We start from the raw sequence: 27572 nt of genomic DNA, 5'->3' as shown, positions 1-27572 counted from the left end.
TCAGCATGATAATTAATCAAAGCAACAAACATTTTTACTTTGATTTTACAATTTTATTTTCAGCTTGGTTCCAAATATAATATACTTAATATATATATTTGCTCTTTTATACACACATGCATGCGCATTGCATGATCATTGTTGTTTGTCCAGGTGAGTGGATTTGTTGGATCATGCAACAAGGCTACTTCAAATGATATATGCCTTCATACAGTACATTGTACAGCTTGCAATGTACAGTGTGTACCATATGTTACTTTTAAAGGCAGCATAATGCATTGTATTATAAGTGCTAAGCAGAGTTTTAACGTAGGCAATATTCCTTTCATTGGCCTATCTCGTTTCAATGTCTGAATCAATCTGCAATACAGTCATGAATTAATCAGCTAAATTAGTAACATTTACTTGGACAGCGTGTTTATACTGGCTATTTCACGCGAAATCAAAATCCATGCTTTAATATTTCTTGACGCTCCCTTCGCAGCCTCTGAGGCAGGTGTTGAATTGTCAGACGACCCCTGAGAAGGTGGGAGTTTCTCTTGTTTCTTGGTGTTGCAGAAGATGAAAAAAAGCCCAGCAGCATCTCCAGCACCAGCGGACGCCAGCGATCATCAGGAAGCTTTGGAAGGTGAGCGATGCGCATTTGAAAACCGTGCGTCCGTTCGCTGATCTGAACGAGGACTGGAGGGGGTTTATTTGCGCTATTTATGGCGCAATCGTTTTCATCAAGTTAAAGAGCTGGACGGAGGTGGGTGAGCAGACTGTTAGGAGTGCTGCAGCAAGCGACGGAACGTAGGGTCGCCAATAATTGTCTGATTGGAGAGAAGAGCATATTTTTTCTTCTAATATAACGATATCAAAATGTAGTAAACGTTTAAAAGTTCATGGTGCGGTGTTGTTGTGGTCGGTGAGGACGAGCGGATGTTTCTGGCAACGTGTCAGACCATTACACCCAAACCAGGTGCATCGTTTCCTCTCACTCCAACACCTTTTGCTGCCCGTGGAGTCGCTTTTGTGGTAAACCTTGTGATTCCCATTAACTGTAATTTGGATGCTCCCGTTTATCAGATGAGAAACCTTTGAGGCTTCCGTTCATGCTGTGAGCACACTACCTTCTCCCCTGGTGGAGCATGCTGTTGTTCAGTCTGGACTCTGTTGGATTCACACACATTCAGACACAAAGCCTTCACTGGTCAACTGAGCAAGTTGTTCGACCTGTTGCTTATTCTATTGCATATTCAGAAGGTTTTTAACACTGCCTTAAAAAAATAAAATAAATAAATAAATATATATATATTTCAGACGTTATTCTTGAGGTAATCTGAGGTCAGAGCTGTTTTATGGTAAGTGAATATACCCTTCATTGTCTGAATTGTTATCCAGTTGAAAATATGTAGATCTGGGTTTTGTTTTTTTCTGTCTTTGCTGCCTTGTACTTTGAATGGAAAGAGAGACTGGATGAATTCACAACTCCTGCTATTTGCATCCCACTATGATGAAGGGAGGTGGCTTCAAAAGCCCCAGATTTATTATGGACTTTTGGCATTTCAGTGGGTCACTAAGAGTATGTCATATCATACTGAGAGCTTGAAAAATGCCTTTTTTTTTTAGTCGGGAGGGGAATTTCGATTTTACTAAGGATGCTGAGTCATCTAATACAACTCTATACACAGCTCACCACATCAGATAACAGCAGAGAAATGACATGATGTTTATTAATGTTGTTCATTAATCAGAGAGGATCTCTATCCTGCAGGCTCCCATTTAAGCATTTTCTCTAAATAGAGATGTTACACATGTCAGACATGCGTTTCAGCAAAAATCCTGAGCTACTATAACTCACTCTTTGGAGAACACAAACCCCTGCAGGTCTGAAGGTTACTTTGGAAAAGCCAAGAATCCAGTATCACCGCAGAATCCTTTAATAAAGGGAGAGATTATAACTTTTTACTTCAGCCTTTTATACAAACAGGTGGAAAACGTTTGATACGTCCCATTTGTACATTATCTAATGCATACCTGGTTGACAAAAACATTTACGAAGTTTACCTCCATTAAATGTGTTTAATCAAAAGATTTCCGTGGGCTATCACTTTAATATTTGATCTGACACTGCAAAAAGGAAGCGTGCACAACACACTGGTCATCTTCAAGTATCACACAAGCATTAATATTTCAGGCGACTCGAGGCTGAGATTGAAAGAAGAGCTTGCAGTAGTGAGATGGATGTGGTGCGCTTGTGCAGCAGTCAACAGCTGCTGAATCGAGCTGACAATATTGAGCAGGCACGTTCGAGAAAGTACTTAACAAACTTAAGCCTCTGTCCATTACATGAGGCTGCTGTATGTGTTTGCTTGTTTCCTTCCGTTTGTTTCTGCACCTCGACCAGGTGGACGGCTTCAGCTGCACAGAATGATTAAACGGTGAACACAGTGGAGCTGATGCATCGAGAGCCTTTGTAGCTTTTGGAGTTATCACTTTTGATAAAAGCGCAAAACTTGGAAATAATCTGCTCTCTTTAACTTGGAAATACTGAAAGCACAGAATAGTGTCCATTGAGTTTTAAGCGCTATTGATATAAAAAAAACTACCAACAATCTTTTATATGTAGAATTCAGTGAATTAAATATCAAACCAATCAATGTCTTTGATATAAAAATGTTATAAAAATCCAAATCCAAACGATGTGGCTGATGGCCTGGTGCACCCAGAGATATCCAGGTGACGGCTGATATACAACACATACCCTTTGTGTTTATTTCCATCCAATTTCATTGTGTGTCATGTCTTCTGTCCAACCCTGCTAGAGCTGGATGTATCGTTGTGTTGCCTTGAGTGCAGTAATGAATGGGGGTTACACTTGAGTCCAGACTTACAGTAGGATCTGAGAGGACAGCTGGCACACACGTCTCTGTAGCACCACACAGGCATCGTCCTGTGGGCTATTTCCCTTGTCCCCTCTGGTAGAGGTGATGATGATGATGATGATGACGATAATGATGGTGGGGGTGCAGGTATATGTGTGTCTGTCATGCGTTCGTGACTGCATCCCGTATAAGATGTATTTCTGCGAGTCATCTCTTCAGCCACATGTCTCGGGCTGCTGTGTATAAATAAAAATGTCAGAAAACACTTTGGTTGAAACCTCTTGACAGAGAACCGAACACAAACAGAATATCAGTACAAAACGCGGCCGATGATGCCCTGGTTAGCTGTGAAACCTCCATTTATATTCCACCTGTCATCTCACAACAACAGTTACGTACCATCGGCTCGGCTTTGTTCTTTTTATGTCTTTAGCGGAAAGTCGGCTCCCTGCTATTTCAGATTCAAGCTGTGAATGTTCTTGCTATCCCGCGGGGGTCCATCACAGGGATGCCGACGCATGCAGCATTGTCACTGGAGTATCGTAGAACAGACTCTCACGAAGACCACCCTGTCAGAGGCGTACCGTACCACGTCAGGAGAAGTGTGAGTGTCGTGTTTTGCCTTGTTTCAGTGTGAAAAGTACACGCAAGATGAAGATGTAGGTCATGTGACAAAGTGCCTTACCAGGTTTTGTTTACGATGTGTTTTTTCATTCTGAGTAGAATGGCTGGTGCTTTGGCCTGATAAGAGGTTGAAAAAAGGTTGTTGTTTCATAAAGAAGTAAAAATGCTGAATAGCTTGGATACGGTACAAAGAGAAAGACCGCGAGAAGAGTGTGTATTGCTGCCATCTCTACTTCTCATTAGGCTTTATTTGATCAAATGCCTGATTGACAGTGCGCCCGCACCCTGAGATGCGATGTTTAGGGAGTGCATGTTACTTAAATGTTTGATTAAATGACGATTTAAATGCTTGCGGAGAGAAAAAGATGCATCTGTTTGGATGAGCAGTGTTTTGGCCGATCATTTGGACTCGGACAGTTTTCTCACAGGCTCATTTTTAGGATTGACTCCAGCAGGTTTTGCAGAGTAAGAAGCTGGAGGTGGAATCTTCCAGAATCTCTGCGGCATACAAAGAAAACGCAGATCACGCTGTTTTCTGTGGTCTGGTCCAGTTCACTGTCATCCAGCATACATGTTCGACTTCAGCATCGTTGATGCCAGATGGGTCCTAATGAGGAATCGGCCAGTCCACACAGCAGCAGCAGGGCAGACACGCAGAGCTCCCCTGGGCGCCTACTGAGCATGTGCAGCCAGACAGGAAGCAGGTGCTAGATTTGTTGAGCACTGAGCACGCGTGCAGTCATCACTCCAGTCATGCTACGGCTCATGCAGCCGTCAGAAAGAGGCTGGCTAGGGGAGATGCTGCGTTAGCTGTGCGCTCCGAGCGGACACACCTCAGTGATCTGTGCTTGAGTGTGGAATGATGGAGAGCGAGTTGTGAAGAGAGCGCAGCCCCCCTCCCTTCACCTAAACCGAGCAGGTGGTGAGCAGATTGTGCCAGAACCTCCGCCCCGTTCTCCCCCTCAGGCTGAGTCTGATTAGGGTTGCCCATCCACACGTCCAACACCACCCTCCAACCGAAGCCGTCGCAGCAGAGGCCCGTAGCTCCTGTTGAGCCGAGAATAAGATGTGGTCACACATGGCATCCCCAAATAAACGACAGATCAGATGAAACACGTGAGAGCAGAAAGGTTTTTCCGTCAGTCCACTACTTTGCTTCAGACTGATATATCAAGAATTGAATTTGGTGCAGAAGCTCCGACAGTGTTTCCTCATTACTCTCGTGATCCTCAGAAGTATTGACATTCCCTTCAGCCTCAGTTGTACTGTTTAGTGCTAATCAGCTCATGTTAACATGCTGACACACTAAACTAAAATGGAGAACATTATCTGTGAGCATGTTAGCACTGTCCCTGTGAGCATGTGAGCATGCTGATGTATTTAGCTCAAAGCACCACTAAGTGTAGCCTCACAGAGCATCATCATACCACTGTGCACAAAACCACATCTATTCATTTTTCCAGTTTCCCCTCCATATTGAGATCAGATGAAATGAAACCAGGCCTTCTCATCCAACACCAGTAGCCCACCTGACTATGTTGTTGTGGCTCAGTGGGAAGAGTCCCGACAGCCAGGTTCCCAGAATAGTGGATGTTTTAACAGCAGCATAATAATGCTCAGGGTTTTAGAATGAGATGTTCGACAATCATGTATGTGTTTAATATTAAGGTGTCCAGACGCTTCTTACCAGAGTGAGAGGTATCATAGTAAATGTGACTGAATGAGAGCATAGAGAAGTCTCATTACACCCCTCGCGTGATTTTGCCAATGCTCTCTCAACACCGGCTTCGATACCACATTATCAACTATTATTCAGCCTTTTGTGCATGTGGATTATTGGAGGGTTTACCCGGGAACTGCAAGAAATGGAAGAGGCATTTTAAAACCTCTCCACAATATTTAAATAAGACTCAACTATAGGTTTTGACTATTCCAAAAAAAAAAAACATTTGCTAGTGTTTGCTTACAGTGGAATGATTGATTTCAGATGATTTGGAGATGTTTTAACTCCCAAGCCACACCAATAGGCATTCACAACCTTTTACTAAAGTCCTTGGAGTTCTTTAGATCTTGGCATTACTTCAACAGCAAAGAGAATAACAGGCTTCGGATGTCAGAGGTTTAAATAAGACAGGTTCCACCCATCATTTATAGTAGTAGGTAGTTCAAAAGATTAACACCAAATCTGGAACTGCTGGCTCTTAGTCTATGGATTTGAAAGTGTGATTAATGCATGGGTCCGATCTGAAGTGCGGTAAAAGGAGAGCTTCCACACTGAGTCCTCTCATGTCACTGGAGTTTTATTGCCTTGTTAACAGTCAATTAAAGTGCACTGTTTTTACGGGATAGTTTAAAAGAAATTTTTTATTTCAATACGCATTTTATCACTTTGAGATTATGATGCAGAACACATACATATTGTACCAGCTCAGAGCTTTAGAGATGAAGCAGATGACAAGGCAAACATCAAACCTGGGGTGTCTCAAGCAGAGAGAGCAATCTTTGCCAACACAAACAGGACAGTTGGGGAAAAGTGCATATTTAACAAGGTTGCAGGCAGTGCAGTCACAAAAAAAAAAAACACGCTCTGAAGCCATGATTCTTTTATTTATGGTGATTGCGAAATGTCCTTGAGGTTAGTCTTTTATTTGTCAGTGACTGGCAGTTGATTAGGCGCAGAGGTTTGGAAGTCAACAGAAGTTCACATTTTATTTGGTTTGTTTCTCGAGCAAAACATGGCCATCTCTCTCTCAGTCCCTCAGGCAGGTAATGAATCTGGATCCAACTAAAAGTATGACGAAGGGAGAGAAAGCTCGACCAGGGCGCTCCACCGACTGCTTTATGGAAGCTATTAGACTTTGGTGCAGCTGGGAATTAGAATCCAACCCCTTTAAAACATGTTTAAATGTAAAGATACTGTATTTCCTGTCATGGATGTTTTATATGATAGCAGCTTCTCATTTCAACATGGCAAATCAGTTGTAAAAAGATCTGATAAAAATGATTTAAAGGATAGTAAAAGCTATAGAGGATTCCAACACTTGGTTTAAATCTTGGCCTTAATGTTTTTCATTCTATCTCCACAATGTGTTTACTCAAGGCAGCAGCATGGCTCTAAGGATGGCAGTGTTGGTCCATCACTTTGGGCAAGTCTGAAATATCTCAACTGTTTTGGATTGTCATTGAATTCATGGTCTTACAAAGGACACTGCATGTCCTTCCCCTGCTCTTTTCTCCACATTTCCTGCCTGTGCTCAACTTAACTTTTAATATCAATCCATCATATGAACAAGACATACAGAGAGATCGAAATATTGTTTCTCACAGTCCCATGATGTGCAAAATACAAAGATAAAACTCCTATCTAATAAAATGCCAAACAATGATCTTTAATGTATGTTAGTAGAGAAGGACGATAAATCTTGATTGACTAAAAGTCTAATTGTTGTGTCTGTATCAACCCCCCCCCCCCCCCCCCCCCCACACACACACACACACACACACCTCAGCTGTTTTTTCTGGTGCAATGAGCAGATTAGCTGACCTGAGCTAGCTTTTTTTTTTTTTTTTTTGTCGTCTTCACAGCTTGCCGTTTTTTCTGCATCTGAGTCAAACTCAGGTGTATTTTATCACCAGCTCGCGGCTGCTGTCCTGACTTCAGCATCTGTGATCTTAATAGTTTAACCCAGCACAGAGGAGAGATTTCACTCATTCTGCCAGCGGGAGGCACAGCGCTGCTCCACAAGCCAAACACTAGTTTGTAATCTGCTGCGCTGATTTGGAAGCTCGGATTCAGAGAGAGGGGAGAAATGAGCAGAGGCAAAGGATTAGAAAGACTCCGGATTTGCAGAGTTGAATAAATTGGAGGAGAAATGGATACTTTGGGATCAGTATGAGCGTGTTTGAGTGTTTTCATACATGAGGGATTAGACGGGAAGAGAAATAACCATGGAGTCTCACCAGTAAACTGCTGAGTCATGCTGTGACGTTTGTCCAAATGTTGTGTGAAACCACACCACAGTCAGCCTGCATCCTTCAGCATCCTGCCCGGTCCTGGAGGTGGAGGAGAAGTGCTTCTCTGTTAGACGGCAGCGTATAACGTAAGTGGCTGGTCTGATGCAGGAAGAGGAAAAGCTCAGTGAGTCAATGACGGTCTGTTTAAGCTTCTGCATGTCAAATGTTGTCACGGCTCCGTGGGTTTCCAGTTTCCAGCGAGCTGGTTGTGTTTCTCTTCCGTAATCGGGCATCGTTTCTGTTTGGTTGAGCTCCTGTTGCTTCATGTCACAGATCACACAGCTGCTCTTTGTTTTGTTTGCTACCATCAAAATAATGAATATAAAAATAGGCACTTTCTTACTGCAGCTTTTGAGGCATTTTGACATGTTGACTGATATCATTTACAAAAAAAAATAAAACAGGCAAATCCTGCAATCAAGAACTATAATGTTATCATAAACAAAGCATTTTAAAGAAACTATTTACTCTGAGTGCTTTGGTTGATTTGCTGCTCAATTGATCCCACAACTTCAAAACCACTTTGTTTGTGAATATATTTCCCAATGAAAACTTTTGACAACATTATCATCTTAAATTTATCATCTAATTTCATTAAATTAAAGAGAATTCAGGGACCTAAATGCCACCAATTCTTTGTTATACTTTGTGTGACCGACTATTCAATATGCAGGAGTCTCTGTTTTATTTGATTTGTCAGAGAACAACGTGTTCTCTCTCTTTGTGCTGTAAAGTTTTAGCAGGAAAATAGCCCTTTGGTACATATCGATGGCTTAAGCTCATTATTGGCAAAGAGAGGAAACATTGATGGTACATCGGCTTCTGTGGAAACGCCGCTCTGCAGGCGAGCTGAGAGTGTGTCTGTAATGGATTCGCTTTGTGATCCATCCTCAGGGAATCTCCTGTCGTCTCCATAGAGAGGCTCAGACGTCGTGTATCTGACAGTATCTGAATATTGACTGCAAACTATACAGTTTCACAACGGGAACTGAGAAAGAGACTAGAGCAGTCCCGGAGGAGCTGCTTAAAGATTACTGGGTTGTATTTTTGTGCTTGTGCTCTTCACTAGACCTCTCGGAGTGTGATGTATGGCGGTCCAGCAGCATGGCCATTGATCAGCTCCCCTCCTACACCAGACATCCTGCTGTGGCTTCTGTTGCCCAGCAAGTGCTGTTTGGTAAATGCTTTGCCTAACTGTGATGGAGCTTCTCGGGAAGTGACATCATTGGCGCAGTGATAAATCACACTGAGGTTGAGTTTAGTCTCGTGTGCCAATTTGGAGGCCCTTAGCTTTCTTACGCTGGACAGCAGAGGACTGGGATGCAGTTTTGGCTGCCGTCTACTGCTGCGGATCAAATGGCTTATTTACTACGGAGCATGCCGTTCTGTCAAAGTAACAACATCTCTGATATTGTGAAATCAAATTTTTCCCTTGAAATCTGATAATTAGTGTTTATTAGTCATGAAATTGCAGTATCGATGCAGAGCTTTGTCAGCACTCTGTTGTTGCTCCATTTCCTCCGCCTGTTTATTCAGCGAGGAGTGTACACAAGCCGAGCAGCTGAGTCGGGACTGTATTGATTGAAAGAGAGCATAGTGTGTGCTGCTGGAGGACAGATGGCTCGGGCCTCCGTTCGGTGGTCAGTGTTGTATCCTGTGCATGCGACACAGACGGAGGGAAATACACAGACAGTGGCAACAACTGCCCGTCCACTACAATCTGTTCAAACCTGAAGTCAAGTATGTTTTCATTCTTGTGCTGTTAAATATGCTTGTCAGCATCTTTTTTTTTTTTTTTTTTTTTTTTTTTTTTAAAGATGTTGCAGTTTTCCTGTCATCCAATCAGTTTGTCTCTTACATACAGCATATTTCGTTGTCCAATAGACGGACAGAGAATAAGTGCTGCTTATGGACCAGGATGCTTGTTAGACTGAGTGTCTGATAAAAACAAGTCACAGTTTCCCCACTTATTGCTAACGCCCCATCTGTAATCAGTGTCTCCATTTAAAATGCACAAACATTGTAATTTGTTGTGTCTGTGAAGAGGCTTGTGCAGGCTGAGTGGATATTTAAAAGATGCCCCCCCACAACAACAGACTTTAAACCAATTTAAGTGAGGTCTTAGAACTTTCACGGAAAAAAATAGATTTTTCTCACAAAATGAAAAGGTTAATGAGCATCTTCTTCTTTTAATGCCACTTCCTTACTTGAAGCTTATGTTGGTTGCTAGAATTTAGCATTATCTCAAATGAATGTTGTATTCAATTTTTAGCAAAAGTTGAGTTTATATGTCAACAATAATATTACAGACATAGTAATTTGTTTTGTCATTAACCCAAATGCGACTGCACAACACATCAGAGCCACTTGTGGATCCTGAGAGCTTCAACACTTGTGTTTTAAAGCTGATAAAAAATGCCCCAGAGACCTCGGTTGACCTGTCTGTGTTTTCCTTCAGATATGGTCCAGTGCTGATGGCGCAGTCTGAGCTGTTTGTGACGAGAGCGCCCCCTGTGGAGGCGAGGCCCCTGGAGCTGGATGTTCTGGGCTTCCTGGAGCCATTTGGGGAGGAAAACAACACGGCCGAGAGATGCTACAGCTCGCACTCCCGCAGCAGCGTCCTCCAGGGTCTGCCGTTTGGTGGGGTGCCCACCGTGCTTCTCATCAACGTGGTGCTCTGGATGGTGCGGACACACACACACACACGCACACGCACACACACACGCACACACACACACACACACACACACAAACAAACAATATAGACTGCTCACACAATCCGCTCTAGAAAAGTCATGTTGAACTGTCTTTTTGACATTTTCATGCTGCCCCACTTTCTATTTCTACTTATGTCTTGATTAACTGTTGGGTCTATAGAAAGCCTGCGCTGGTGGATCCAAAATGAAAAAGGTTCCAGAAGATATTGAGTTTATTATCATCGAGAACAAAGATGAACAGAAAATCCTCGAGCTGTAGTTAGAAGCACATTTACATTTAATGTCCATCGTTTTCCACTCCAAATCACCTGTTCCCGTTCTTTGTGTCGTGCTGCAGCTTTAGATCCTTGACAACAAGGTCTCTGTATACCCAAAGCTGCCGACACTGTTAAGATATTGTGACGAGCCCTAACACAAACAGACAACAAGAGGTGATGCATGGTCTGAGGGCTATTTCTGTAAAAATGGAGTATCTAATAGACGTCCTGTCTCAAACAATTCGCTCCCTTCGTGATGATAATGAAGCAGAACAGCAGCAACGGGAGTGTTGGACATCACGCAGGAATGTGTGAAATCAATTCAGACATTCTGGTTTTGGAAACATGTCAACACACAAACATCTTCATGTCTATAATTATTTCCAACGGCCTTCCTCTGACTTGTACATTTGTAACCTAAACCCTCACTACCACAACACCTATACATGATTATAAACAGTAAACTCTAAATTCTAATGTGTGATTTAACCTTTACCGTTAAACTGCACTCAATCCTACAACTCTAATGTGCTGTAGATCTTAAGACTTTGCATTATAAGATTCTTGCGTAATTATGATGATGATGCAGAAAGGTTAAATCTGTAATCCACATCTAAATGAAAAGACAAAACAAATCAAAAGCTAAAAGGTATTTTATTACAGGGACAACAATACAGAAACTATTTGTGGTTGAAGACTCGAAATGATTTTTCATCTGTGAGCAAACATACTCAACAAATGTGTGGAAAAAAATACTGTTGCAAATGTCACATACAGTCCTGTGGAGGCAAAGTCGCCTCACAGAAAGAGACTTCAGGCCCTCATCCACCATCCACCGTCTGTGCAGAGCTTTCATGTCCTCAAATCCACAGGTTTCCTCCATACAAAACATTATATTGCATTTGTACTGCACGTTACAACCAGTCCAGTTAGTTAATTGGACATTCTTAAAATCTAGTAGGTGTGAATGGGGGTACAAGTGGTTCAAGCAATTTTATTTTTAAAATTTTCTGTAGGAAAAGTCTCCAAAAATTATCCCAGACTTTAAATTGAGCTATTGCCTTGCAAAACACTGGAACATTTTATTTATCTACTCCTAATTTGGGCTTTTAGATCTCATAATTATGTACAAGAACACTACAAATACAAACACATTATGTGCATGTCGTAGATGTCAAGTTAAATCTGCATGCTGTAACTTTCCTTTCACACAGTACAATGCAGTGTGGACACTATTTACAAACAAAGATCCATTTTTTTCCCAGATAATAATGGGCCTCCATTTTCAGTTGTCAACTACCTCAGTTCCGCTGTCAGACCTCGTCAAGTTTGAACTCTGCACTGATATCGTTCTTGATCCGCCACCTCCGCGTTTTAATTGGCTCATTTTAACGCCGCCTGGTTGTCAAGCCAACACACAGGGCTGAGCGCTGTCTCCTAATGACAAGCATGAGTCAAAGCGCGCTTCCCCCCAGGTGACGGGAGCACGCCTCTGCATCAATTCCATCATCATACAGAATAAATCATCTGTGGGACTTGAGGAGAGCGTGCCCACGCATCAAGACAGAATAGAATAAAACAACAGGGAGGGGAGGAGTTGGACACCAAGAAAACAGAGATGATGGAGAGATTTTTACAAAAAGGGAGTCTAAGCCTTGACTGCTAATGTGAGCGCAGGCTCGTTATTCATCCGCAGGCCTCAGTCAAGTTGTCCTGATTGTCTATGCATGGCTTTAGATCACTAAAAAAGGAATCAGTCAACATTTATGGGAGCTTTCTTTCTATTAGCACGGCTGTCATCCCCACCCACAGAACCAAATGTCTTCTGAAACTCCAGTGACGTAATGATTTAATGCTGCAATTAAAATCAAACATTCATCAGCACTTTTACTCAGTTTGCATTAGTCAACATTAATCCGTCACGGTGCAGTTATCCTTTGAGATATTTTACCAGGGTTATTTAACATAAATCAACAACACTGTATGATTAAATAGGGGTCTTTGTCCCTCATTGTGATGTTCAGTTTGGACTCCATTTGTGGCTATGTGCGGGCTACTCAGATTTATTCCTGCTTTTGACCACACTGCGTTGTCATTACTGCACAGCATGTGTTCATGTGTGCATGCTGACCTGTCTGTGGTAGTTTCCAAGACAACCACGTACCAGACGTACTACATGAAGAAGATAGCTCATTAATGCTGCTGCATTTTCCATCAATTGTTTGTGGACCATTTATGAGAATTTGGAGTCAGGCCTCGGCTTTATAATCAAGCAGTGTGGAGGTATTTCACTCGGAGAGGATGAGCACAGCGAGTGTGCGAGATTGTGTAAATCCGATTCCCAGAAGCTCTGAAATCATGTTCTTGTTGTGTGTGTTACAGTTTTTACTGCTCGTCTTTTCTTGCCTGAGGAAGGCTGCCTGGGACTACGGCCGCCTGGCTCTGCTGATGGAGAATGACAGGTAAATCCCTCACTCCCTGTCTCACACACACAACACACACACAACACACAACACACACACACACACACACACACACACACACACACACACACACACACACACACACACACACACACACACACACACACACACATAAAAAAAAACAATCATCTGCACTTCCTGGTTTGTAAGCCATGTCAACATTTAAGATGGAGTAATAATTATCAGGGAACTGAGTCCTGGTGCTGCAGCGCCCTCTGCTGAGTGTAAATGATGCTGGAAATTACTGCGAGGAACTTCTGTTCAGCTTTCTTTAAATACCAATCATCTTCATTGGAATGATACTTGCAACACTGTCTATGATCGCTTTAATCATATTCTATATATGTTAATAAAGTCCAACTCCACGGTGTTAACACAGACCTGACCTACACGTTGTAGTTCACAGTGGTTTCGGTGGAAAGATCTCTTCACTCTGTTCAGTCCAGGGCTTTTTGTTAGGTTTGTTTTAGTTTTCAGAAAACATCCAGACAATGTTCAACAGCAGGAGAAAACAGAGAAAAGCAGCACATTTTTTTTATTTTTGAAAGCCAGGAGCCAGACATTGTTTGGCATTTCCCTTGATAAATAACGTAATGGACACGGCTACAAAGCTGGTTCTGTTATATATACAGAATTTCTTTTTTTTTTTTTTTTTTTTTTACTGTCGACAAGTTTTATTAAAAGCCAACAATGCATGTGTCTGTCTTTTAGTACTTTATGACTTCTCTATGCTGCCTGTAGCACTCAGCCTCAAGTCAACTGGTTATCACTGAAGTTTTAAAAATAGCTTACAAATTGTTCGTGTCCAAGGGTTTTTGTGTGGCTGAATAATTTTCTAAAACAACTAGGCACTGTAGTTTGTAGTGTACTTCATTAAAATACAATGAATAATGTATCTGTTGGGACTATTTCCAGCTGTAGAGTAACACACATTTGACGCTAATAAGCATTTACAGCAACTGGATGTAAGAATAAGCTTTAGCTGGTGGACACTAATTCTTGGTAGGATGATTCATTTATTGTTTTGGTCTTTTCATGTGATTTGTTGACAGAAAAAACATATAATACAGCCAGATTTATCCTCTAAAGATGTCAAGAAAAGTCCATTTGTTGTGGATCGACGAGTATTTTGAATACCTTTTTAAATGAGTCCAGGTAAATGCAACAGTCTTCATGACTCTGCAGCAGTTTTCTTCTGCTCGACCTGAGTCTCCTCTCCAGGGGAGTGCAGGCTTGGTTAGTGCCGCCTGACCGATGGCGGCTCCATAGCACTCGAGGGCAAGCAGCATCTGTGCGTTTTGCCAAGCGGTCTTCTCTCATAGTAATTCAATTATGCTGCTTAATTTGACACACTGTTGAACTGTCAGTGGTATAGCCCACAGAGAAATATCTACAAACTCAATCACCGCACTTGCTTCATTAGATTGGACCACACTGTATGTATTTTATGCCCTTTATGTGCACATGGATGGATTTCAGCACTGCACTGTGACGGCAGCAGTTACATTATGCCTTCATGTATTAATAAGGTCACGTCAGGCCAAAATCAATGTGATGATCGTATTTCTTTCCGTGTGCTATCTTCCTAATTCAGTCTCACATCCCTGTTTTATGGAGAACCAAGTGAGAAAGAGAAGTCTCCCTCTGAATCTAGCCCCTCCGACTCTGAGACCAAGGACATGGTGAGTTTTGAGTTACAGAGTGTTTCATCATTTCTTAGAGACACAGACGAATCTCTTAATAGCATTTTCAGCTCAATCAAAGGTACCATTCAGCTTCTCTGAACAAAAGTACATTTTATGTAACAGCGATTTTAAACACATAACTCATAAAGCAAAGCATATTCATTATTATTGTTATTGACAAATATATCTACCAACTGTGTAATGTGAAAGGGGCCACAAGGGGTGTCATTGTTTTGGCTGTTTTTTCATAACTAGACCTGCTCGTCCAAACGCTGCTCTACAGTGCCACTAGTGGTTGAAATCGCCACCGGGTAGCTTTAATCACTATAATAGTGTAATGAGGGTAAAGAAGCACCGTGTTTGAGGAGGATGGCAGATTCCAGTCATCTGCAAAAGCCTCATTTATAAGAAACGCTATCATTACCAATAGCAATGATGTTAGACAGTCTGCTAGTCTTCCTGATCATGTTCTCGTTTACTTCTAGTAATTAGACCGCAGTGTCACTTTGGATTTGCCGGCGATATATCGATGTCTAAAAATGCTGCATGCTGAGCTTTTATAATAAAGTCCAGTTGTCTAAGAGGGCACTGCGTCAACTGTTGTAAGAGGAAAGTTTGGATCATGACTCAGCTGGACTGTCTGTGACTCCATGACACCTATGTGATAGACTGAGGTCACTCCCTGCATGTTTATAACAGTGTAAGTCAAAGAGTCAGACTGGAGTCATCGGCCTGTGCCTACACAGAGCTGAGGCTGCAGTAAAGTGATTACAGCTCCAGGCTAGACCTATTAAATCTCCATCTCTGTGTCATTGTGCAGGCCTTATTACTATGCAAATAGTGGATGCATACAAGGACCCAGATGTGGTGTGCAGACTTGATTACATATGTCATATATCTTTAATAACCTATGCACGGGCTGTTTTATGATTCTGCTCTTCCTCCAGGGCTTCTGCTCGTGGCTCTCATCTCTTTTCCATATGAAGTAAGCAAACACAAACCCTTTGTAATTATTATAGTCTTCTCTCCTCCTAGCTTCCATTATTTCATTGGCTGTCTGTCTTCAAAGCTGATGTCACCATCAAATGTAAAGTCTTGTGCGATATCTCATTTAGCTGCAAAAACAAACCCATCTGGGCCCGTGCGACTGCTAGTGCCGTGGTTGCCCGTTGAATATTTGCACTTGCTCGAGTCTGACTGCATACAACCGATTTAGACCTGTAAAAAAGCAATTGCCAGGGTATCCATGGTTTCCATAGTATTATGGTGGACTTTGGGTGCTCCCGTTTTTAGCTCCCGTACTAGCAGCTCACCCTGGGATCCCTGGGAAAGCAGAAACCCACCCTGCGAGTTCTCAATGTGTGGGCTGCCATTGGACCAACATGCACTTCTTTTCTTCATGTTTTGTTATTTTTTTTTTGTTCTATTTTATAACACTGGGTTTCCTGAACTTCCTGCCTGGTAACCACAGTTTCTGACCCCAAAGCAGTGGCGCCCATGTTTTCCTCATGATGAGATAGAAGCTGCTGGCCCATTTGTCCAAGCTGCATTCATACGCTAGATTAAGATCGCACTGCTTTGATTATAATTACATCTGCATGTGTTCATTTTTTCATCACATCTCAAGAACAATTCGTAGCATCTCTCTTTGTGTCGTGTTGTTGAGGGGGTTTGGGATATCTGGCATTAAGGGATTCTGATTTCCCCCTCCTTCTGTTTCTGCAGGGATGAGGAGATCCGTAGTAAATGTGGCATTGACGCCGTCACATACCTGTCCTTCCAGCGCCACATCATCCTGCTCATGATGGTGGTTTCCCTGCTGTCTTTGGCCGTAATCCTGCCGGTCAACTTTTCCGGGAACCTCCTGGGTATTTTAGTCCTCACGTGATGGTCTAGCTAGCAGACTGAAAAGTCAAGGGATCTCCTTTAAACCTCAGGAGACATACATGGGGCACCTTGCAGGGAGAGAGAGGGAGGGAAGGAGGCCAGGCCACACACACACAATCACACACACAGTTAAATGCACAGAAATTTGAGCTTTAAGCTAAATGTGGTAAAGTGGAATTAAACCAATTAACTCAAACGGTAATTTTAACAGGGGGGGAAAAAAACAACAACCACGCTCAAAAGTTGCACTTCATCTCATGGGAGTTGCTAGCATACCAGTGGCAAGTCATCAAGTACTTCTCCAAGTCAGATTGTAGGAATAGAAAGTGGTTCATTTCCTCTTACCGTACACATGTAGGTGTCAGGGGTGGAGTGGTGCACAAAACCAGCTGCTAAATAGCAGCAGAAATGCCTTTTGGCAGTTGTGTGCTTATTTAGTTGGAAGTGTTGAGAAAGAGATTCCACAACTGTATGAAGGCATCAGCCATTATGGGGTCTACGAGGACCTGGGCTGTCCACAGAAACTTTATTACTGCTGGTTGTCATCGTATAGAGCAATGTGTCACCCTAGTCATTAAAAAAGAAACCACACCCACTGCCATGGCAACAGCAAACAAAAGGTTCCCAAATTTCACCAGCACCATAGGCATGACCGTGATGTTTTGAGTTTTGTGTACAATTCATTGAGATATTTCATTAAATTGGATGGAAAACATTTTCTCTGAATAGTGACATTGCTTCATTTCTGCCTTCACCCTCCAGACAAAAGAGGAGAAGTTTCCCTGAAGTCATTACAGAAATTTAAATGTCTTGGTCTCTGTCATTTTTCATTATTTCTACAGGAGACAGTCCTGAAAACTTTGGAAGGACAACGCTGGCTAATGTTAGCGCAAAGTAAGTCTTAACACAGTGCAGGCATGACATCAAATCTCATGAAACATCTCAGAACCGTGAAAAAAAAAACTGGATTATCTATAATTGTTGTATTTGTTTATGTGCCTCGAAGGGACAGCTTTCTGTGGCTGCACAGCATCTTTGCTCTGGTTTACTTCATCATCACATCGCTGTGTATGGCTCACCACTCGATACGGCTGGAGTACAGGGAAGATGAGAAGGTCTGTTACCACCATGTCATGTTTAACCATCAAAGCCTGGCCATTTTCTCCACAGCAAAAATACCCATCTTATCAAGTCATGATCTAGATTTTTCTGAACTGAAAGGTTCATTTTAGATTTATTTTTTTTGCAGCTCACATCCTGCAAATCAAAAACTCTTTTTTTTAATTTTTTTTTTATGGACATGGTCTGCATTCTTGCTATCAGATCTGGAGGCTGTAGGTAGAGCAGAGCTTTGATGTAAATGATGTAACAATAAGACTATGTCAGTATTACAAGTATTTTGATCGTAAACTAAAGAACTGGACAAAGTAAAACGTTTCATGAAAAGTTAATGAATGTGACTGCACTTCATCCTGTGAATGCTAATATGAAATTTCCTGGCAAATTTTATGACAGTCCATCCATTAGTTGTTGAGACATTTCTCTCTATAATAAAGATGGTGGTTGCGTTGTGTGTTACAGGTAGCCAGGACACTGATGATTACCTCCATACCCAGAGAGATCTCTGACCCCGGACTCATCACCAAACACTTCCAGTACACATGTTTTCTTCTCTAAGTCAAGTTAAATCTTACACTTATGTTTAACTATGATTATAAGGCAGTGCTGATGTTTTTTTTTTTTTTTTGTTTTGTTTTTTTTTTTATTTATCTCATCCACATCTCTATAGATTTATTATAATTAACTTCTTTTTCTCCATTCACTAGCGAGGCCTACCCCAGCTGCACCGTCACTGACATCCGTTTCTGCTTCGATGTCCACAAACTCATGAGGTTGGACCTGGAGAGGTACCGAAACATTTACAGATTGGAGCGGCACCGTTTGTGACCTTTTGGGCTTTTGTCTAAGGAAGCTATGTTTTTTTTTTTCAGGCGCAAGGCAATGAAAGGCAGGCTGTATTTCGCTACAAAGTCCCAAAAGGAGGGGAAGATCATGATCAAGACCCATCCGTGTGCTCAGATATTCTGCTGCGACATATGTGGCTTTGAAAAGGTACGTGTTTACCATGATTACTGAAATTATTACGTGACTTTCTCTGTAGAGGAGTTGCACTGCACAGAAAGGTTTGCACCACTGGATGGCACTGCAATGCAAAAGTAGCGACGCTGTAATGACTTGCAAGGGTAAATCTGGGGAAAAAAAACTGTCTTGAGAGGGAAAGATGAGGTGAGCAAAGTGTGCGCTAACTTTTTCTGCAGGTGGATGCAGAACAGTACTACGGCGAGTTAGAAGAGAAGCGGACAGACGAGTTCAACGCTGAGAAGAACCGCATTTCCATGAAGAGGTTGGGCATCGCCTTTGTGACTTTCCGTGATGAGAGGATGACTGCTGTGTGAGTAAACAACAGCATGCCACTGAGGTTTCTGCTTGCCAGGTCCTCTCATCATATAAACGCTGTCACAGCAGGTAGGGACCACAAAATCCATGGTGTGACATACTGGGAGAGCAGCCGTGCTGAGTGCTGGTGCATAATTCCCCCGCAGCGCTTCACATCTCATTTTGTCTTCCAGCATCGTGAAGGACTACGGTCGTGTGCACTGTCGTCGCAGACCCCAACAGTCCAGCATCACCACGGTGGTGCAGTCGCACAAGTGGGGCGTCGGCTACGCACCTGCTCCCAGCGACATTATCTGGTGAGTACCGGTAAGATTACTGGAGCTCACAGTGGTGTTTTTTTTAACAGCACCACTTAAAGTTCAGGGATCCTGATATACTTCTTACATTTTCACTACGTTATCCCTGAATCAGTCAATTGGACTTCATTTGTACAGCAGCTTTCATGTACATACCATGTAACACAAAGTGATTAACAATAAAAACGATACCCAACCTACACACACACACACACACACACACACACACACACACACACACACACACACACACACACACACACACACACACCTTCAACTACTGACAACTACTGAAACCAATTAAAGTGTATAAATAAATAGATACAGTCAAAATAAATCAATAACACATAATTATGAGTTAAATAAAATACTAAAATAATACAACAAGAAGTGAAACCAACTGAAATGTAAAATTAGACAAATAAAATACTTAAATTAGATTAGATTTTAAATTAAATATGAAGAGATTTACAAATAAGTAAAACCAGATGAAACGTATAAATAGAGAGACAATTGAATAACTAAATAAAATAATAAAAAATGAGGTTCAGTTAAAGGCCAGACTAAAAAAAAATACATCCTGAATTTGCTTTTAAAAACTTCAACACTTTCTGTGTCAACATTTTCCACAGTGAAAACACTGAAAGACTTACCCTGTTCATGTGACCTGTCCCAGCATGCACTGGGTACACTTGTTCATGTGACCTGTCCCAGCATGCACTGGGTACACCTGTTCACACTCACATTCACACCTACTATACAAGAAATATATTAACCTAACCTGCAAGTCTTCTGACTGTGGGAGGAAACCAGAGCACCCAGAGGAAACCCACACAGACACAGATTTCCAGCGTCATATTCAATCTTGCCTGACTTGTGCATAATTCAGACACATTTCCCTGTAATTAAGTCTGACATTTGAGGTATCTTTGGAAACCTCTGAATCCAGACTAGACTTGAGACAAAAGTTTTGCGGGCTATGATAATGCTTGTCCGTCCAACATCACGGTGTTATCATGGCCCTCAAGACTCTATTTATTTAGAAATGAGGTTTGCATTATGCAAATGAGCCGCATCGTGGCTATACTATTCCTTTTAAGACACTTCAGATGTATCACAGTGTTGATGCTTGTGTGCTGCAGATCTCAAACACCATCTAAAGCTCATTCACTATCTGCGATGGGATTAGCTACAGTACATGTTTCTTATCTTGGAAAGCAAATGCAGCAGTCCCAGTGAGATTATGTAACAAATGAGTGATGCATATGTATGGAAGATTAACCAAAGAGATGGTAGCGCTCACTGTTGTGCTCCACGCCTGATTGGCTGCAGGGTGTTTGTGTCTCTGTATAAATGTGTTTTTGCTCTAACTGGACTACTGGAGCAGTCGAAGGCTGCGAAGTTGAGCTGGGACTTTTGTTCCTTCATTAAAACGAAGCGCTGAAGTGTGCTGTTCCCAACTTGCTCGGTGGAAACACGCTCAGCCCTTTTCTTAGAGGAGACGCCTGAGCTGACTATTCCAGGCGTATGTCAATACATAAAGTACATGCATGGCAGGGAGAGGAGTGTGTTAACCGTTCTGTCCATCCTGCTGGATGTGAACTGAGGCTCGTTATTTTTCCCATCGCCAGGGAAAACCTGTCGGTGTGCGGCTCTCGGTGGTGGCTCCGCTGCGTCCTCCTCAACATCCTCCTCTTCTTGCTGCTCTTCTTCCTCACCACTCCCGCCATCATCGTCAACACCATGGACAAGTTCAACGTCACCAGGCCTGTGGAGAGTCTGCGGGTCAGTTTCAGAGACCTTTCAACTTTGTGCCTTCAAGGCTTCCTTTTGACCATCTCCAGTTTTAATAATTGACCTTTTTGCTGTCCAACACAGAGCCCAATCATTACCCAGTTCCTCCCAACCCTGCTGCTGTGGGCGTTTTCGGTGCTCCTGCCCTTCATCGTCTATTACTCCGCTTTCTTTGAGTCCCACTGGACCAGGTACTCGAAAACCACTCTCCTGGGAAATGGAAATTCTGGTGCTTTGCTTCTTCAAATGGACCCTCCGTGTGTAGCTGCTTGTCTTCCTCTCAACTCTCAGTATTTTTTTTTTAATTTCAATTATTTTTATTTTCGTTCACCCTCTTGCTCTTTTTACTCTCTCCCCTCTCTCCCTCCTTCTCTCTGTCACTCTCGCTGCACTGTTATTCTGGGCAGGTTGTCATAGAGATGTCCATGTGCACTAGTCACCGTGCGCCGTGACTAGCAGGAGGAGGAGCAGAACAACTGTGCATTAGGAAACAACCTCACGCAGCACCTATAAGCACCTTATCTTTACATAACCACCCCCACAAACGTGTTGTGCAGGCGTGATGTGCGAAGGACCGAATGCAAATCAACTGTTTACTGGAGTGAAAAGTGTAGTTCGTGCTAATGGACCCAACAGTCCTGTAAATGTAGAGTCAGCTGATTTTACATCCCAGAACTTTATAATGTTGGAGGAAATTGTTTGGATATGTTTTGTAACTAAATCTGCATTGTATAACCATGTTTTTATGGTCCCTTATTATTCATTTAATGTCTCAGATCTGGCGAGAACCAAGTGACGATGCACAAGTGTTTTTTTCTGCTGGTCTTCATGGCCATCATCCTGCCCTCACTTGGTCTGTCCAGGTACACCTACAGATGCAAAACACGCTTATAACGTCTGGTTTTATGTACGTTTTAATGCCCTTCTTTTGTTTTAGGCACTTTTTCAATGTAAATATTTTTTTAAATATGTCCTTTTTATTCCTTATTCACACTGTAGTCTTGATCTTTTCTTCACTTGGCTCTTTGATGTCAACTTCCTGGATGACAAGGAGATCAAATTCCAGTAAGATTATTCTTTTTGCATGAAGATAATGCACCAAGAACAAACTGAATCACAAGAAGGCCTTTCAGGAGCAGCCAAACGCTCTTCTTTGTCTTGCAGGTGTGTGTTTCTTCCCGACAACGGTGCATTTTTTGTAAACTACGTGATTACATCCAGTCTGATCGGAACGTCTATGGAGCTGCTCCGTATCCCGGCACTGACGGTGTACGCCCTCCGCCTCTGCTTCGCAAAGTCCCAGGCTGAGCGGATTCATGTCAAACGGGTTAGTAGAGCCTCAGTGCTTATCTCGGCATTTTAATGTGAGGTTTGATTTGAAGCTGAAACAATGTTTGTGTTATTGTCTGCAGAGTCAGGCTTATGAGTTCCAGTTTGGCCTGGAATACGCCTGGACCATGTGTATCTTTGCTGTCAGTATGACCTACAGCATCACATGTCCCATCATTACACCCTTCGGTGAGCGACATGCAATTACCTTCTTGTGTCATCATCTACTTTGTCTTCTATTCCTCTTTTCTCTGCTGTCTGCATCCCGTCACATTCCCTCTTACTCGTGTATGTGTGTGTGCCGTCTCTCATACTGTAACCTCACTCTCCTCAACTGCCTGCCAGTCCGATGCAGACTGTGTGAATTTGCTGCTGTAGTCCCAGACACCCAGACACAGTGAGTTGCGAGCCAGACGCCCACTCTGCTCCTGTCTCTGCCCAAGCTCACCAAGCCTCTATTTACTTCAACGTCAGTCCGAACGGGCCCCTTTCATACACCGAACCCGGCTCCTCTGTGCGATTTACCTGTGTTGTGTGCTGCAGGTTGGCATTTTAGTCACACAAACATTTTTCTGTGGCAGTGCTGAGGCAAACAACCTCATTGGTTTAGTTAAACACTATTTGAGAGGAACCACAAAGGGCCAACACGGGTTTCATTCAAAGTTGATAGTTTTAAGACGTGTTTCTTGCTCCCTCTGAAATAAATCTGTTCACGTGGTAGCCATGTCACAATAATGTTACTGCACAATGATCATTGCATTGAGCCACAGATTTATTAAGTGTTTGAGGCCCCAAGGCCTAATTTGTGGTTGTCGATGGAAGTTTTTTCAGACAGAACAGTGTAAAATATCAGATTGGTGTTAAAGGAGAGTTTTCTGTCTTTCTGCCTAAAACAATGACTGTCCTGCCCCCACTTTCCAAAGAATACTAAAGTGTTTTAGATGTGCGGCCTCCTGCTGTTATCTTTTTACTTTTCCACTGCACTTTTTTTTTTACCCCACCATCCTTGGTGGGTTTTTCAAACCGTGGACATGATGTCCACCATGATGGATATTCAGATGAGGCTTCATCCCTTTTTCATGCTGAAGATACTGATCAGTGTATGTTTGCTTTACTGTGTCTGTCTAGGTCTGCTCTATGTGATCCTGAAGCACATGGTGGACCGCTACAACATCTACTATGCATACGTTCCCACCAAACTCAGCCAGCAGATCCACAGAGCAGCGATCAGCCAGGTCATCGTGGCTCCCATCCTCTGCATGTTCTGGCTGCTCTTCTTCTCTGTGCTCAGATTAGGTACTTTAACAATGACAAATCTATCCTGTCAAAGTTTCCATAACTACCATTGCATTAATGAAATTAATTTGGATTTATACAGCATCTGCCCTCCCGTTCTATTTTTGGGAAGACTAGGACTATTAGCCTGTATTCTCCTGGGATAGTAGGACACGCGGACATTTTTAAGATATCATGGAGTTGGTAATTAAGGGCTTTTTATGTCAGGAGAAGGATTTTAAATCAACTTGAGGCTTTTAAGAGAGTTATTGCGATGTCCTGATAATAAGAAGTTACCACAGTCCAGTCTAGAAGTAATAAATACAGAGACTATTTTTTTCAGAATCACTCTGAGACAGGATGTTCCTATTTTGGCAATATTGCACAATTGAAAGAAGGCAGAAGGACATATCCTGATCAAATATAGCTCCATGGTACCTCACTGTACTGCCTCAGGCCAAGACATCCAGAGTAACTACAGTATATGGTTAGATAGTAAGTTTCTAAGGGGTTAGAATTTAAAAGTATAAAATGTGAGGCCTTTCAGGCCTTTTTGTCCTCAAAGTATGTTTGAAGTTTGATTTGTTTTGTCTTGCTTTATGAATAAATATAGCTGAGTGTCATCTGCATAGCAATGGAAATTTATGCAGTGTTCCCTAATAATGTTGCCTTAGACGAGCATGTACAACGTGAAGAGTATCGGACCGAGCACAGAACCCTGTGGAACTCCACAGCTAACTCTTGTGTGCGTGGAAGAGTCATTGTTGACATGAACTGAAAACTATCTGACATGTTAATTTGAACCAACTCAATGTCATACCTTTAACCCCGATGACACGTTCTGGTCTCTGTAATAATAGAAATACTGTAATTCATATGTTTCTGCTTACTGTCACAGGTCCAGTGCATCCCATCACTCTCTTCACCTCCGTGTCCCTGATCTCCTCTATTGCCTGTTACCTCTTCCGCTTGTGCCTTAGGAAGCAACCAGACAAGTCGACAAGCTACCAGGTCAGCTCCTCTTAAAACCCACCGGGATCAAGTTCAGCTGGAAATGCACCAATACTGAATAAACTGCATGTATTTCAGGGTCATAACTACTTTTCTCCATTGGTCACTTTCTTTTTTTCATTTGTTTTTCAGATGTGTGATCAGCCAGCAGAGGGGACGTTCGCTGATGCAGACAGGAGTACTGTAACATCCACCACTGCCTCCAGTGTACCGTACCACATTTGTTTTCTCACCCAGTACACCTCAAAAACATATTCTAATAGATTATATTGTTATTTTTGTTTTCTAAAAATCCCCTAGTAGTTTTTTTTAACATGTGCTGAAGATTTCACAAAGCATGCAAAATTTCTGAATGCATGTTTCCTACCTTTTTGGCCACTACAACTGTCAAGAGACTCGAAAGTTGACAGATGGCCCAGTTTTATTTGTGTCGGCCATATCAGTAGTTCAATGAGTTTTCCAGGATGCGGTGTTTTAAAGTGTTTAAGTGCTGATGGGAAAACTCTGACATCTGAGATTTGAGAGTCAGCTGCTAAACAGTGATGCAGTTGTGAGTGATGGTATCAGAGAATCCACTCCAGAAAACAAGCTCTTTGCTGTTTGGCCAAGTCTCGGTTGAGCTTCGAAGCCCACTATTGTACTTTTTACTCATCTACGTTTATCTAACAGCCCTTAATTAGTTGTTACATTACATATGATCCTTTAAAGTATTTGCTATAAATGATCCAACCGAACAAACGGCCAGTGTGATTCCTCGAAGCATAAAAATGATATAATCACCATGTTGTAATGTTCCTTCAGATGAGCATTCAGAATGATTGATTGTTGTGATCTTAACTTGGTGCAAAGATGTTATGTTGCACTGACTGTATACAACACAATAATAGTGATTATATGCAAATGTATGGATATTTAAGTGTAGGCTGGGAAACAAAACCCTTCTTTCATCTCATACACTCCCCATGAATTAAGTGATTTACTGCGTGACACAGCCATAAACTATATGCTGATCTGCCTCCCTCAGCTGTTTGTGGCATCCGTGCTGCTGGAGCCAGAGCTGGCTTTGACTCCGATGCCCTCCCCAGCCCACCACAGCTATGGCGCCATGGCAAGCTCCCAGAGTTCAAGCCACGGCCCAGTGGAGGAAGAGGAGGGCGAGGAAGAACACGCCCAGACCCGTGAGACTGAGCTCCAAGACCCCCCAGACCGGTACTGCTCCAGCCCCCTCATGGACAGCCCCGTGGGCTACCAGTAACACGAAATCCCCCAAACTGATTTCCACGTGTCCTTTGGCTTGGGAACACAAAACGCTAAATGCCGCAATGCTGCGTTTTTACCACTGACCTCAGACTCCAACTTGGCTGCCTCAGACCCTGAGAGAAGACTGGGCTTGTTAGAAAGGATAAAGGACCTGGAGAGGAAAGGAGCGCGATAGCGCAGGAGCTGAATCCATGTAAACACAATAAAAAAAAAAAAAAAGAAAGAAAGCAGTTTACCAAAACTTCTTCTGAACCTGTCTCTTAGACACGAACATCAGTCTCAACAGAAGATAACTTCAAGCTAAATGTACAGATTTTTTGAAGTTCAACGATTGGATGCACCATGACGGAGATTCTGTCTTCTTCTATGGTTTCATTTGCAAATTAAAAAGGTTAAATGTAATGAGGATGACTGGGGTGGAATTGCCTTCGGCTTGCTGTCAGAGATTCTCTGTCCATGCCGTGCCACTTGGACATGAGCGGAGGTGAAAGTTCCCATCGGAGTGGGCGGTGTGAGCAGGTTTGCCCCGACAGACTGACAGAGTGGTCTGGGCACGGGTGATATCTGGTTCCTCCGCGGCAGAGCTCGGCGAGGCTGAGGGTGAGGGCAGCTAGTTGTGAAGCCATCTGCAGTGAGAGAGCAGACAGACGGAGAGGAACGAATGTAACTCAGAGATGTACTGTAATATATGTACACTCTCTCTGCGGAGGCACAAGAGGCTTGACTGAACCTGTAACTGCTACAGTGTCAGTTTAGGGCTGCCATTGGATTTTTGCTACATTCATTTTGGTCGATATTGTGCTTTGGGTCGGGGTGGTGGTGGTGGTGGTGGTGGTGATGGAGGGGGGGGGGGGGGGGGGCGGCACTGAACATTGGTCAAGGATTTGTAGAGCTGTCCCATCTTAATCAGAATATTAACCAATTATGCTATTTTGACCATGTACATGATCCAACTGGATTTTTGTTTATTTATTTGACATTTTTGGATAAACTTTAATTCAGCTTCTTGCACTGAGTTTCAATGAGAAGATTGATAAAGAGCCTGTTAGCTCAGCTTAGCCCAGAGACTGGACACGAAGAGGAAAGGGCTCAACCGGAGGCAGGGACGGGACGGTTTCCTGGTTTGCTAATTATGTGAATTATTGAGACTAACTACACTAAAGCCATTATATTTACATAGTTTACCTGTGAAACTTTTTAATCATTTATTCTTATTAGTTTCAGTGTTGGTTAAATATTTCTGTGCTAAAATTTAAGTTTTGTTATACTGCAAATCCAAACAGTAAAATGAAAGCACCACCATACTGTATCACAACTCAATCAGCTGCATCAACCTCTTCTGTCTGACACTCCGCTGCATGTCGACTACGTCGTATAAATGAGATCAGCATTTATATCCTCATCCAAGTTTTAATGTGTGCTAAACTCATCGATGTACATTCAGTCTGTCAGTTTTGCATTCAGGGGTTGTTTGTTTTTTTCTCCGTATAGTGGGTGAAATTTTTTTCTCATGAAACTGAATGTTAACTGATTGTAGTTTGTTATTCATGTCTTTTGCTGTGCCTTGAAGAAAACTCTCCCTTTTCGTGTGGTGACAATCCAGCATGGCCTGAAAT

The 27572-nt window shown here is 42.5% G+C and overlaps 1 protein-coding gene across 3 annotated transcripts; it reads left to right on the top strand.

The window, feature by feature from the left end:
• Positions 1-558: 558 nt before the first annotated feature.
• Positions 559-26790, top strand: tmem63c (transmembrane protein 63C). 3 transcript variants are annotated; one of them, XM_069152144.1, is made up of 23 exons: positions 559-628; positions 9964-10189; positions 12862-12941; positions 14557-14644; positions 15595-15632; positions 16373-16515; positions 17377-17428; positions 17541-17649; positions 18116-18189; positions 18361-18441; positions 18526-18646; positions 18853-18986; positions 19165-19287; positions 20919-21072; positions 21166-21272; positions 21858-21944; positions 22081-22146; positions 22246-22408; positions 22494-22599; positions 23539-23706; positions 24584-24696; positions 24829-24903; positions 25721-26790. In XM_069152144.1, exons 2-23 carry the CDS (start codon positions 9980-9982, stop codon positions 25949-25951), a joined length of 2523 nt encoding a protein of 840 aa, XP_069008245.1. In that variant the 5' UTR covers positions 559-628; positions 9964-9979; the 3' UTR covers positions 25952-26790. The 3 variants fall into 3 exon arrangements, with proteins under 3 accessions (XP_069008245.1, XP_069008246.1, XP_069008247.1); XM_069152145.1 differs by lacking the exon at positions 559-628 and adding an exon at positions 7323-7591; XM_069152146.1 differs by lacking the exon at positions 559-628 and adding an exon at positions 7323-7629.
• The last annotated feature ends 782 nt before the right edge of the window (positions 26791-27572 follow it).

Source organism: Embiotoca jacksoni, unplaced genomic scaffold (assembly GCF_022577435.1).
Source record: "Embiotoca jacksoni isolate LCO1_2020_lvr unplaced genomic scaffold, fEmbJac1.0.p SCAF_18, whole genome shotgun sequence".
Classification (NCBI taxonomy): Eukaryota; Metazoa; Chordata; class Actinopteri; family Embiotocidae; genus Embiotoca; species Embiotoca jacksoni.
Note: the sequence above shows the minus strand (reverse complement) of the source record. Positions and strands in the feature narration are given on the sequence as shown.